Source organism: Rhynchophorus ferrugineus, unplaced genomic scaffold, assembly GCF_030347505.1.
Source record: "Rhynchophorus ferrugineus isolate W39M unplaced genomic scaffold, kcgeb_rfMv2 rfM1, whole genome shotgun sequence".
NCBI classification, from domain to species: Eukaryota; Metazoa; Arthropoda; class Insecta; order Coleoptera; family Curculionidae; genus Rhynchophorus; species Rhynchophorus ferrugineus.
In genome coordinates, this window is record NW_027472580.1 from 36,099,969 (window position 1) to 36,114,405 (window position 14,437).

The window sequence follows — 14,437 nt, forward strand, 5'->3', positions numbered from 1 at the left end:
CATATTTATAAGGTTAATGCGTCTAGACATCAATAAAAATGATATAGATTTATTTATGTAATAAAAAATGTTTTGATAAACATGCAGTAGAATTAATGTGTGATTTTAACATACAGAGATAGGCCGCGAACATCAGTCAATTTGTTATAGCAGAATTAGATAATAACACTCCGTTATTCTATTCGATTGAAAACAACTAGTTGAGTGTTAAAAAGCAATTTTCAAGTTAGTTGCGGACGAGGATCAAACGTTGAACAATCTACAATGCGTTTGGCAGGTCTGTCTATTTTAACTTTTTTCTATTTCGAATTACAATGCGGCGAATCAGCCAGAATTCTTGGCGTGTTTCCACTAGCTGGCAAAAGTGTGAATATTCTTTACAATCGATTGATGAAGGGCCTTGCCGACGCTGGACATGATGTTACTTTAATAAGTTCGTATAAGAACAAATTGCCCATTGTCAATGGGAGTTATACAGATGTAGTACTTACAGGATTTACTGAAGATTATGAAGGTGAGTCAATAATTTATATTGAAATAAATTTAGATGCCTAGACACTAAGATAATATTTTTTATATTTCTAAAGCTTCCATAACTATTATTTTTTTCAAAAATTACATCTTACATTAGATATGCATAGTAAAATTTTAATCATCATCAATACAGAAGTAAGATGAGTGTGGGATAAATACATAATTATGTATTTCTCAAATTATAATTAAATTAGACTCCCGTTAAAGTTAAAAGTTACACTATACACATACTCGTATAGGTATAACAGGTCAATTGATAAGTCCTCGGCCTACCATAGTAAAACAATTTTTTTTGGCAAAATTAGTTTTTTTTATTTAACATAATTCCCTGCAAGGGTGAATTAATGATAATAGCGACCCTCCAACTTTTCGTTACCATTTTTGTAGTACGATTTGTCCTTTGCTTCAAAATAGGCTTGAGTTTCGGCGATCACCTCTCCATTCGACGAAAATTTCTTCCCAGTGAGCATTTTTAACCTTGCTAGCCGACTGTTGCGTTTTCCCACGCTTTGGAGCGGGTTCATCGTGTGCAGTCCATTCGGATGCCTGGCTATTGGACTTCGGAGTTAAGTGATGACATCTATTGTCACATATCGATGCAAAAACTCGGGTTTATTACGCTTGATCATCTTCAAACACTGCTTCTAATCATCAACTTGTCGTTGTTTTTGGTCAAAAGTGAGCGCGGCTCATACCTAAATATTCATGAATGATATGATGTATATTTTCAGTTTATAGTTTTAGAGTGTCTGATGTTTGATTCAATTTTAATTTACGGTCATTCAAAATCATTTTGTAGATTTTTAAAATGTTTTCGTTGGTAACCATCTTTTTTGGGCGTCCACTGCGTTCACCATCTTCGGTGCTCATTTCACCACGTCTAAGCTTAGCATACCAATCTTTGATGGTTGACTTTCCAGGGACAGTATCCGGAAATTCTAAATCAAGCCAAGTTTTTGCATCAACCGTATTTTTCCCTTCAAAAAGCAATATTTTATCAACACGCGAAATTTTTTCACAATAACAAAGGTTGCTTCACTCAAAATGCCGTAATTCACAAACTAATGATCCGACAGCTGCCAATTTTATACGCGCATCTTTTGAGGATTAGTGCTAAATAAAAAACATATGCATTTAATTCTAGTAGCGCCAACTATGTGTCAGGCCGGGGACTTTACAATTGATCTGTTATATATTCGTGAGGTTTGGTTATCCATTGCAATCCTCTGATTGTTATTTTACCGCAACCTAAAATTGGTACGGGGAGAGTTTGAGCTATTAAGATGTATTTTCCGGTGCTTAGTCCATTTATGTATTTTGATGACTGCCAGTTACACTTTTTCTACAGGCCTAGAGAGATATCTTTTTAACAATGAGTGTGCCGTTAGTAAATGTTCCAAGTACAGTTTTTTGTTGTTGTTGGGATATCACCAGTGTAGGGCAGATTTACCCTATGGTGTAAATATTGAGTGGAGAAACTAAATTTTCATTCGATTCCAAAATATATTCCCTGTTGAATGTTTGTGAGACATCCAGAAATATTGCAAAGCAGTATTTATTTTTCTACAAAAGCATTTTCAATAACTGATGCCATTTTATGCACTTGGTCGATTGTTGTATGGTGATTTCGAAATACAAACTAGAAATGTGGTATTTTTTTATAAGTGATTTAAAACATTTTAATAGCAATTTTTGTAATAATTTGGATATCGCAGGAAGACTCGACTTGTTATATCGGTTTGTCACATTACTAAGTATTCTATCTCATCCTCAAGTTCCATCAAGTTACAGATTAAGTATTGTATTGTTTATGAGTTTAAATTATTTAATACTTGTTGCAAGTATATAATTATTTTGCTCATATAAAGGCAATGGATATTTTAAAAAATATGGTCCGTATTTGCCTGTGATATGTGAAGTGGCTTATTAGCTGTGTGAATTATTCCAAAATAATTAAAATATTAACTGGGTCGATTATCAGTATTTACCTTAGTGGAAATTAGATGATAGTTCTAGGCATTTAAGTATAACCACTAGAATAAGATATCGATGTTTTTTTTCAAAAATAATTTTATAATTAGAATTTATATCCTCAGACCATAGATTTTATATTCTATATATTTGAGGCTCCTAAAATCTGAAAGTTGATAATTCATCTTCAAACATTATTATTTGAGTAGTTAACTCATTATGTAGTTCGGACAGAATTTTTCTAGAAGATAGAGGATCCTTTATCAATATCCTATTTTTGTAATAAAGCTAATTATTACAAACCTAATTATAAGTTGTACGCCGAATATAATAAAATAATTGTTTTGGTGCATCCAGTCATCCATCAATCGTGCAGTCTAAGGGAGGGATAAGGGGCTCAAATCAGCTCTATAATATATCAGTTTACTTCATAATAACTGATCGAGAAATATAATAAAAGACCAGAGGATATATCAAGCGTTGATTTTTCCAAAACTACTAAGATTATCGTTCAGCAAACTTATGATTACAAATTTTGGAATATTCTGGGCATGTTTCAAGATGCAATATGTTAAGAAGAACACAACGATTAATACTGTATTATGTCATATATTGTTCCAACATTTTAGACGAAGAAACTCTCTGTGCATTCAGTGAACTGGTATGCTAGTGGTAGTCATTTAAATGCAATGATCTAGTGTTATGCGAAACGATAACAGTTGTGGTCATATGAAGAAAATTGAATTTCGCCTTGTGGTGTTTTTATAATATTATTTGTTATTTATATAATGGTATATCAATTCGTTAAAAACTGTTGATTTTTATTTGTGTTTACAGTCGTAATGTTAAATAGATCACATACCAAGAAAAATTAAAACAATATTTACAATATATACATATATATTTATAAACATATCTAATAAGTTGTTTTTATTGAATATTATATTGATGTTTAAAGAAGTAAACATGAGACCTCTATTTTGTAAATATTAATAAACCGTATTTTGACAAAGATAAAATGAGTCACATGTTCCAAATATATGTTATCATTAAATTGATTGTTGTTAGGACTTTAATTAAGCCAGATGGACCAATTACGCTTCATATCGTTTGGAATCGATTTATCTTTAATAAAAAATCTTTATTTCAAACTTCCGCTCATGATCCTGATTATTTGATGCATGCAAAAAAGTTGTTGATTTCTGCTGTTTTATTTAAGCCTTTAATAAGAAAAGAAAAAAGAAAGAAAATCGAGCAATAGAATATATCTATATTCTTTGAGAAATAAATCAATTTTGATTTCTGCAAGTATGAAAATACACTTTTATTTTATTTATACAATTAAATTTCAAGAATAATAAGTCATCGATTTACCAGAGAATTAACAATTCTACCAACCTATTCATGTTTTAATCCAGTTTGAAGCTTAAAATATCTATATTTCCCACTGATCAAAAACAAACTCTTAAATAGAAAGACCGTCTCTCGAGCAGTGTTGCGAAAAATTCATGCTTTAAAATACGAAATTGTCATTTATTAGGCAATGTAAATAGAATAGAAGTAATACAATAAAGAAGACAAAAACAATAAAATTATAATCTTTTTCACTAGTGCTGCTAATACTGTGACCCCCGAAGTATTTAGTAACATGACGCCATTGCAGCTCCATTTTCTTCAGGCGACAGCTTAAGAGACTTATGAAATGATGTTTTTCCTAAGCTTTCTTTCAGTTGTGATGCAGTGTTTGCTTTGTTGTTTGCGTTTTTTTGTTTATAATTGGCTTTATCAACGTAATCTCCACCAAGAGCTACACAATAATTCCAGCGCCGCTTTAACATTTCAATATCACTTTTGTACAACGATTTATCTGTTGCCTCAAAATAGCCTTATCACTAGTCGCTGTCTACTCAGATTACGACCGTTTTGATTTTTTAGTGAAATTATGGATCCATGTTTCATCCACTGTCACATATCGATGAAAAATTTCAGTAAACATGGTCAAACACTGCTCAGAACACGTTCTTGTTTTTGGTTAACAGTGTGCAAACGCGGTATTTACTTTGACCAGAGCTTTCTCATAGACAAACTCTCATGCAATTTATAACCAACACGTTCTTTTGATACTTAAGCTGTTAGATAATTAAGGAAATTCATTTTTCGATCATTCAAAACAATTTTGTGTTTTTTTGGCGCTTTCTGGTGTTACAGCTTCATTTCCATTCAGTAAACCAACGTTTAATTATTGTTTCTGTTGGAGTGGAGTCTTTATAACACTTCTCAAGCCATTGCTTCTTGAGCGGTATGTTTTTTTTTATCAAGAAGCAGTGACAGATTAAAACACGAAATTGTTTTTGATCTATTGTTTTGAAAATAAAAATTGTAGTATCACTCCTACTACAATAACTCACAAACTTATGAGTAGAATATCATGAAATTTTAACATTTATTTCTTTTTAAGGTTAGTATTAACTGAAAAAGTGGTGAATGCAATAAAACTAGCGCCATCGATGTGTTATGTTCGGGACTTTTCAGCTCATGTGTTACAGATATTAAAGTAAGCGGAAGTTTGCCATATTAAATAGTGTTGCCATAAATGTAATCTAAAGCTGTTCCAATTATATATACTTCAGTGAATTCCTCCAAGTGTTCCTGTAATATGGTTGAGAATGTGTTAATCCTAATAAAATTATTAAATGTAATTGAATTTTGTTTAACTTCTTATAAGCGGCACAATCGTAAAGAGAGCCATACTGGGGGGCAAGGATATATTATCCGATGTCTAAGATAGTCGTTTGTGACTTCAACTGATTTTGGTCTTCTGGACATATTCCATAACAATGTACATTTAGTAATTGCCGAATATTGAATCCTGTTAAAACGATAATTTTTGACCAATTAAAATTTAAATTAATTTGAATTTGAATTTAAATTTTGAATTTTGGCTGGTACATCCGAGCTGCATAGGCAGACATAATTTTCTCTTAATTAACTAATACACTTAATACACAGAAGTTTCATAAAAATTGATAGTCGTTTAGTAACAGAATTGACAATTGGCAAGATCTTGACTATTTAACGTACAATACAGGCGCAGTGTTGGCAAATTTAAAAGATGACATTTTTAGTGGTCGCCACTTTGCTTACAAAAGGCATTAAGCGTTATTTTCCGCAGAACTCATCCATTAATAAGATCGCCAAATATATTTACGTTTTATACTTTGAAGCCATAAATATATAAAAAGTTAACCCCAACGTTTGGTATTAGAAATACCCACTACCAATTACATGTTTAATATAACTAATTGAATTATAATATGTATTTGTAGTCCAATTACGCATTTGAATTATAAGAAATATAAATACTGCCCTACTCTATTTACGAGTATGATTTAATTTTCAGAGGCGTTCTAGCCGCCAAAAATGACCAAACGCTTGCCTATGGTTGTAGATCACTTTGGACATCTTATTTATTATTATTATTATCTATTAACATTTTGCTATTTTGCGAAAATAGAATAGTACTTTCCCCTTGTAGTATTTTCCCCATATTTCCGGCAACATGGCGATATTGTGTCGAAGAAACTATACTTCCTTGGTAGTGGTTCAGTTAACAACCTATTTTCGCATTTCTTCAGTAGTTCGAACCCATATGCCAGTCAATCAATGGTGCATTGATTTGAATAATGTTAATGTGTAAACTGTTTGAAAATTCTGTAGGACGCTAACTAAAATTCAGGCTTATAAATTAATTTTAAATGATTTGCAAGATATGGTGTTACTGTGTATTAAATACCATCGGGTACATTTGTAACCAATTTCATGTTGAAATTATATGGGCTTCATTTTTCAATACGAGTCATTACGTCGAAGTGTGAACAAACATTTCTTTCAGTGCATGGAAATTGTCTAAATTTATTAATTATTATTATAACCTATTATTATAACATTTATGAAAAGTTTTATGCGGCTGAAGGTGAATGCTTTATGAAGCTTATGGCAACCATTCACCATCGATTTCAACATGTGTATAGTGGTTTAAACGTTTTAAAGTGACAGTGGACCGAAGACAAAGAGCGTTCTAGACAGCCAGATGAATATTTGAAGGCTTTTCTCGATGAAATCACCGTTATTCACTGCAATTAATACGTTTCGTCCGTGCACTGCGCGAAAAATAACCTGAATATCAGCAAAGACCCATTATAATTATTCGTCAGTATGACGACACTCGATCATATGTTATTAAAATTCCAACCGTATTTCGTCAGACATTGCTCCTTCTGGTTATTGCTAGCGTTGGTAACTATCGACTGAAAACAGTCGAAACAGTCGATAGTCGCAAAACAGTCGATAGTCAAAAAACTAGTAAAAGAGTAATTACTATTTTCATTTAAAAGCACGGTTCGACTATTTTTTTATTCGTTATGTCAGACGAAGATGTACGAATCCTTTCCTGTATAAATTGTGAAAGAGGAAAGGATGGAGATAATTGCTTGAAGCACTTAATTTTATATGTGGTTATATTTTCCAACGGTAGTGTAAGCGAGACGGAGATGTATAAATTTCTTCAGGAACTAACTTTAAAAAAGAAAAGGAAAAAAGTAATTACTGACTACTATTATAATAATATATAACATGCAATTTATAATTTAATTTTAAAGGAAGTAGACTTACTTTTATATTTGAATGTTCAATTGCTTTATTTATTATTGAACGGAAATATTTTTTAACAAAAATCGAGAGAATAATCGAAATATTACTATAAAAACAGTAAAAATATTTTACTACTTATTAATCCCAATATTAATCTTTTTACATTAATACATTAACAATATTGAAAAATATCATACCAAAATGCTATAATGTTAATATACAATATATTTTTATTTAGAAGCAAACTACCAAAAAAATCATAAAACTGCATATAAATCTATGTAAGTATAAATTAGATACATTTTTGTCAAGGTCGCGTCTAGGACGACAGAGCCAAAATGTTAAAAACCGGTCGAATGAAACAAGTAGAACCAAAAATAGTAACTGAAGCAGCCGATAATAAAAAGTAGTCAATTACTAAATAATCGATAGTCAATCTCAGTCGATAGTTTCCAACATTAGTTACTACCTACCTGTCTGGACAGTACTTATAAGTTCTTCAAGTTATAAATATCCTTTAAAAATAATTTATAGACCTAATATAAGCACCTAATAATTTCTCTCTATAGTATTAAGAAAGAATATAATATGTTATTTAAATAGTAATTGTGACATACTAACCGTGTTCAATTTTTATTTTCAGCTCTTCTGAATAGAGGACATTTCCTGGATGCCCATGAAGACTACCCGATCTCGGCTGTGAACGACTATTTCAATTACTTTTTGTTCATATGGAATAACACGTTTAAGCATCCCAACGTCCGCAAAATGTTAAAAACGTCACAAAAATTTGACATAGTGTTGACCGAATATTTCTGGAACGATTGCCTAGAAATATTTGCGCATATATATGACTGTCCGGTAGTTATGTTCACTAGTATGGGTGGTGTAAATCCATGGGTTAATGACCGAGTCGGAAACTATTTACAAGCATCATCTGCTTCACATTTTTTCATGTTGGGAGATTATTCTAAAGGCATGACTTTTATTGAGAGAATTCATAATTTGGCCTACTATCTTTATGATTACTATCACAAATATTTTGTAATAATCCCTGGTAATAACGCAATTCTCCAACATAATTTTCCTAATCCTCCCGATGTTTCAACCTTTTATGAAAAAATCTCGATAGTTCTTCTCGGATCACACTCCAGTTTAAGACAACCGATTCCTCTGGCGCCTAACATGGTAGAAATAGGAGGCTTCCATATCGATCCTCCAAAAAAACTCCCTAAAGATATACAGACCATCTTGGACGGTGCTAAAAATGGAGTTATTTTCTTTAGTATGGGATCCCACGTGAAAAGCAGTGATTTTTCTGAAGAGAAAAGGAAGATATTTTTGAATGTATTTAAGAAGCTGGATCAGATAGTTTTGTGGAAATTTGAAGATGATAAACTGCCTGGAAAACCTGATAATGTCCATATAAGGAAATGGTTACCACAGATGGATCTTTTAGGTGACATTATTTTCTTTCGGTGATAAATGTATATTAATTATTATGATTTTTTTAGCTCATCCAAATATCCGTCTTTTTATCACTCATGGAGGTTATGGGAGCTTACAAGAAACAATCTACCATGGTGTTCCAGTATTGACAATTCCATGTTTCGCTGATCAATATAATAATGCTTACCTCGCTGTTCAGTTGGGATATGCACTGAAACTCTCTTATAATGATAAAAATTTTAACGAAAACACGTTATATAGTTTGATACAAGAATTGTTAAACAACCCCCAGTACAGAGAAAATGCCAAGACTAGATCAAGACTGTTTCATGATAGACCAATGAAGCCTTTGGATACTGCAATTTACTGGATCGAGTATGCTATAAGGAATAAAGGAGCTCCTCATTTAAAACTGTCCACGTTGGATATACCATTTTATAAGCTATATAATATAGATATTTATTTGTTCTTTATTGTTGGTGTATTTATAGTTTATAAAGCATTCTTATATATTGTTCGATGTTTTGCCGACAACCTAAAGAAAAACGAATGCAAAATTAAATCCCATTAAAATTTGTATATAAGATAATGCTCTATTTTAGTTTTTCGGAACTCAAACATTTATTTATATAAGTTATGACTATGCGTTTATGATTGTACATTAAAATAGTATTTTTCGCTGAACTAAAACTGATATTCTTGATTTAGTGATAGTAAATACTGATAAATAAACAATGCTTTTGCGAAATATAAAAATATTACATCTGACTAGTTTAGCAACAGTTTTATTTTATTTAAAAAATCAATAAACTATATATAATATTGAATTGTGATAATGAAGCAATATTTTTATATTCTGCTTAAATATTGTTTTGAGTGAATGCCCGAGCACTAGAAAGGTTAATTAATATTAAGTATATTGCCTCAAAATAGTAATAGGGCTATTGATAAGAGGCATTTAAAGCTCAAGCTATTACATTGCTGAATAGAAATGTTTGTGTTTTATGGACTTTTGTTGTTATTGCAATGTGATGAGGGTTCATATAATAAAGGTTGTGGGATTGTTACTTTATGGAACAGTTCCCAATCTTTAAATGGATAAATATTTAATTAGAGGGTTATGCGAAAACATGGCGTTTATTTATAAAAGAACACATCATTCAATGTATCAGAAATTAGCTTTTCAATTTGATTAAGTATTCCTGAGGTACTAAAGTGCTGATGTAGTAATCATTTAATTCTTGCCCTCAAGAATACTATTAGTAAAACATTTGACCATATTCCTAGTTATTTTTCCTAGTTAAGTAGATTAGAATCCTAGTTAAGTAGTTAAAACCCTATATCGAAGTTGCGAAATCGTTTGGGACAAACGCAATGTATCACATCAAACGCATAGAAAACATTATTATTAAACCATTACATCTATTGGTAAGCTTTGACGTGATATCACTCTTTATCAATATGTCCACAAAAGCGGCAATAGATATTATAAGAAATAAGCAAAATATATTGGAAGATATAGTAAATCCGACAAAACATTATTTGAAAACATCTAGTTATTTTTCGAATCAAGAATCACGCTACAAATAAATAGAACGAGTACAACCCTACCCCCAATCATACTAGCCCTATTTAATCATACTGAATTACAAGCTTCTAGTTAAATTCTGGTAGATTAGGCTAAGTGCCAATTATAACCAATTAGAAATTTAGTTGCCATGAAGAAGCTAGTGTAGTTTCTTCTATTTGAGATGTAGCTTTTTTAACAAATGAACAACTTTTACTTTCTGAGATTATGAAAATACTGAGTTGGCGAATGGAATATGGGTTTGGTGTGGTCTACATAGTATGTAAATATAATGGTACTGTGACATACTTTTGAAATATTTAAAAAGATTGGAGCAATTCGTGCAACATTTTGCTATTTTGCGAAAATAGGATAGTACATTCCCGCTGTAGTATTTTCCCCATATTTCCGGCAACATGGCGATATTGTGTCGAAGACACTATATTTCTTGGTAGTGGTTCAGTTAACAACCTATTTTCTCATTTCTTCAGTATTTCGAACCCATATGCCAATCAATCAAAGGTGCATTGATTTGAATAATGTTAATGTGTAAACTGTTTGAAAATTCTGTAAGAGGCTGACTAAAATTCAGGCCTATAAATTAATTTTAAATGATTTGCAAGATATGGTGTTATTGTGTATTAAATAGCATCGGGTACATTTGTAACCAATTTCATGTTGAAATTATAAGGGCTTCATTTTCAATACGAGTCATTACGTCGAAGTGTGAACAAACATTTTTTTCAGTGCATGGAAATTGTCTGAATTTATTATTATTTATTATTATTACCTATTATTATAACATTTATGAAAAGTTTTATGCGGCTGAAGGTGAATGCTTTATGAAGCTCATGACAAGCATGCACCATCGATTTCAACATGTGAATAGTGGTTTAAACGTTTTAAAGTGACAGTTGACCGAAGACAAAGAGCGTTCTAGACAGCCAAAGACGAGGATTTGAAGGCTTTACTCAATGAAATCATCGTTATCGACTACAATTAATGCGTTTCATCTGTGCACTGCGCGAAAAATTACCTGAATATCAGCAAAGACCCATTATAGTTATTCTTCAGTATGACGACACTCGATCACATGTTATTAAAATAGGAAACGCTATTCCAACCGTCCATTTCTTCAGACATTGCTCCTTCTAGCTATTACTAACGTTGATAACTATCGACTGAAAACAGTCGAAACAGTCGATAGTTGCAAAACAGTCAAAACAGTTGATAGTCAAAAACTAGCAAAATAGTAATTACTATATTCAGATAAAAGTACGGTTCGACTGTTTTTTTTGAATTAATTATGTCCGACGAAGATGTACGAATCCTTTCCTGTATAAATTGTGAGAGGAAAGGACGGAGTTAATTGCTTGAAGCACTTAATTTTATATGTGGTTATATTTTCCAACGGTAGTGTAAGCGAAACGGAGATGTATAAATTCCATCAGGAACTAACTTTAAAAAAGAAAAGGAAAAAAGTAATTACTGAATGCTATAATAATATATAACATGCAATTTATAATTTAATTTTAAACGAAGTAGAATTACTTTTATATTTAAATATTCCGTAAAAAGGAATGGAATTTTTCTATGGAATGGAATAATGCCCCACAAATATTTTATTGTATTTTAATGTGTTAATTGCTGTTTTTAGATGATTTACTAGAATACATATAGAAAAAAAAACTAATCCGTGACAAATAAAAATGATTTGAGTGAAATGATAATTATTAAATGCTTTATTTATTTTTGAATGGAAATAATTTTTATTAAAAATCGAGAAAGTAATCCAAATATTACTATAAAAACATTAAAAATATTTTACTACTTATCATTCCCAATTTTAATCTTTTTACATTAATACATTAACAATATTGAAAAATATCATACCAAAATGCTATAATGTTAATATACAATATATTTTTATTTACAAGCAAACTACGAAAATAATCATGAAACAGCATATAAGTCTATGTAAGCATAAATTAGGTACATTTTTGTCAAGGTCGCGGCTAAGACGACAGAGCCAAAATGTTAAAACCGGTCGAATGAAACAAGTAGAACCAAAAAGAGTAACTGAAGCAGTCGATAATAAAAAGTAGTCAATTACTAAACAATTGATAGTCAATCTCGTGCTAAATAAATAACATATGCATTTGCATTATATATTCGTGAGGTTTGGTTATCTGCAATCCTCTGATTGTTATTTTGCCGCAACCTAAAATTGGTATGGGGACAATTTGAGCTATTAAGATGTATTTTCCAGTGCTTAGTCCATTTATGTATTTTGATGACTGCTAGTTGTACTTTTTCTACAGGCCTAGAGAGATATCTTTTTTAACAATGAGTGTGCCGTTCGTAAATGTTGCAAGTACTGTTTATGTTGTTGTTGGGATATCACCAGTGTAGGGCAGATTTACCCCACGGTGTAAATATTGAGAATGTTACTCTTCCGGTGAAACTAAATTTTCATTCGATTCCAAAAAACATTCCCGGTTAAATGTTAGTGAGGCATCCAGGAATATTGCAAAGCAGTATTTTTTTTTCTACAAAAGCATATTCAATAACTGATGCTATTTTATGAATTTGGTCGTTTGTTATATGGTGATTTCGAAATACAAACTAGAAATGTGGTATTTTTTATAAGTGATTTAAAACCTTTTAATAGCAATTTTTGTAATAATTTGGATATCGCAGGAAGACTCGACTTGTTATATCGGTTTGTCACATTACTAAGTATTCTATCTCATCCTCAAGTTCCATCAAGTTACAGATTAAGTATTGTATTGTTTATGAGTTTAAATTATTTAATATTAGTTACAAGTATACAATTATTTTTCTGATGTGATGGCAGTGAATATTTTAGAAAATATATCGATATTTTTCTTTGCAAAAATGATTTTATGATTAGAATTTGTATCCTCAGACCATCGATTTTATACTTTATATTTTTGAGGCTCCTAAAATCTGAAAGTTGATAATTCATCTTCAAATATTATTATTTGAGTAGTTAACTCATTATCTAGTTCTTACAGAATTTTTCTAGAAGATAGAGGATACTTTATCAATATCCTATTTTTGTAATAAAGCTAATTATTACAAACTTAATTATAAGTTATACGCCGAATATAATAAAATAATTGTTTGATGCATCCAGTCATCCATCAATCGTGCAGTCTAAGGGAGGGATAAGGGGCTCAAATCAGCTCTATAATATATCAGTTTACTTCATAATAACTGATCGAGAAATATAATAAAAGACCAGAGGATACATCAAGCGTTGATTTTTCCAAAACTACTAAGATTATCGTTCAGCAAACTTGATTACAAATTTTGGAATATTCTGGGCATGTTTCAAGGTGCAATATGTTAAGAAGAACACAACGATTAATACTGAATTATATCATATATTGTTCCAACATTTTAGACGAAGAAACTCTCTGTGCATTCAGTGAACTGGTGTATGCTAGTGGTAGTCATAACAAATTTGTTTTTACTGAAATATTACTTGACAGCAGTATAAAATAACCATTTGTTTAAATAGAAAAATTGTGCTCTGATATGCCGTTAATTTAAAACGATAATACTGTACAATTTACGCGTGTCTGGAATTGATTAAATATATTATTGGGTAATATTTAAATGCAATGATCTAGTGTTATGCGAAACGATAACAATTGTGGTTATATAAAGAAAATTAAATTTCACCTTGAGGTGTTTTTATAATATTGTTTGTTATTTATATAATGGCATATCAATTCGTTAAAAACTGTTGATTTTTTATTTGTGTTTACAGTCGTAATGTTAAATAGATCACATACCAAGAAAAATTAAAACAATATTTACAATTTAAAGAAGTAAACATGGGACCTCTAATATGTAAATATTAATAAACCGTATTTTGACAAAGATAAATTGAGTTACATGTTCCAAATATATGTTAGCATTAAATTGATTGTTGATAGAACTTTAATTAAGCTAGATGAACCAATTACGCTTCATATCGTTGGGAATCGATTTATCTTTAATAAAAAATCTTTATTTCAAACTTCCGCTCATGATCCTGATTATTTGATGTATGCAAGAAAGTTGTTGATTTCTGCTGTTTTATTTAGGCCTTTAATAAGAAAAGAAAAAAGAAAGAAACACGATGAGGGGAGTTTCTAATTGTAATACAATTGGTATTCAAAATAAAAACCATCATAAAACTGTAGCCCGCGAAATTTGACGAGCAATAGGACATATCTATATTCATTGAGAAAT

General features: G+C 30.8%; 1 protein-coding gene across 1 annotated transcript; it reads left to right on the top strand.

The window, feature by feature from the left end:
• The first annotated feature begins 157 nt into the window (after positions 1–157).
• Positions 158–9,367, top strand: LOC143196424 (UDP-glycosyltransferase UGT5). The gene is made up of 3 exons (XM_076404098.1): positions 158–514; positions 7,799–8,614; positions 8,670–9,367. Exons 1-3 carry the CDS (start codon positions 265–267, stop codon positions 9,173–9,175), a joined length of 1,572 nt encoding a protein of 523 aa, XP_076260213.1. The 5' UTR covers positions 158–264; the 3' UTR covers positions 9,176–9,367.
• Positions 9,368–14,437: the final 5,070 nt, after the last annotated feature.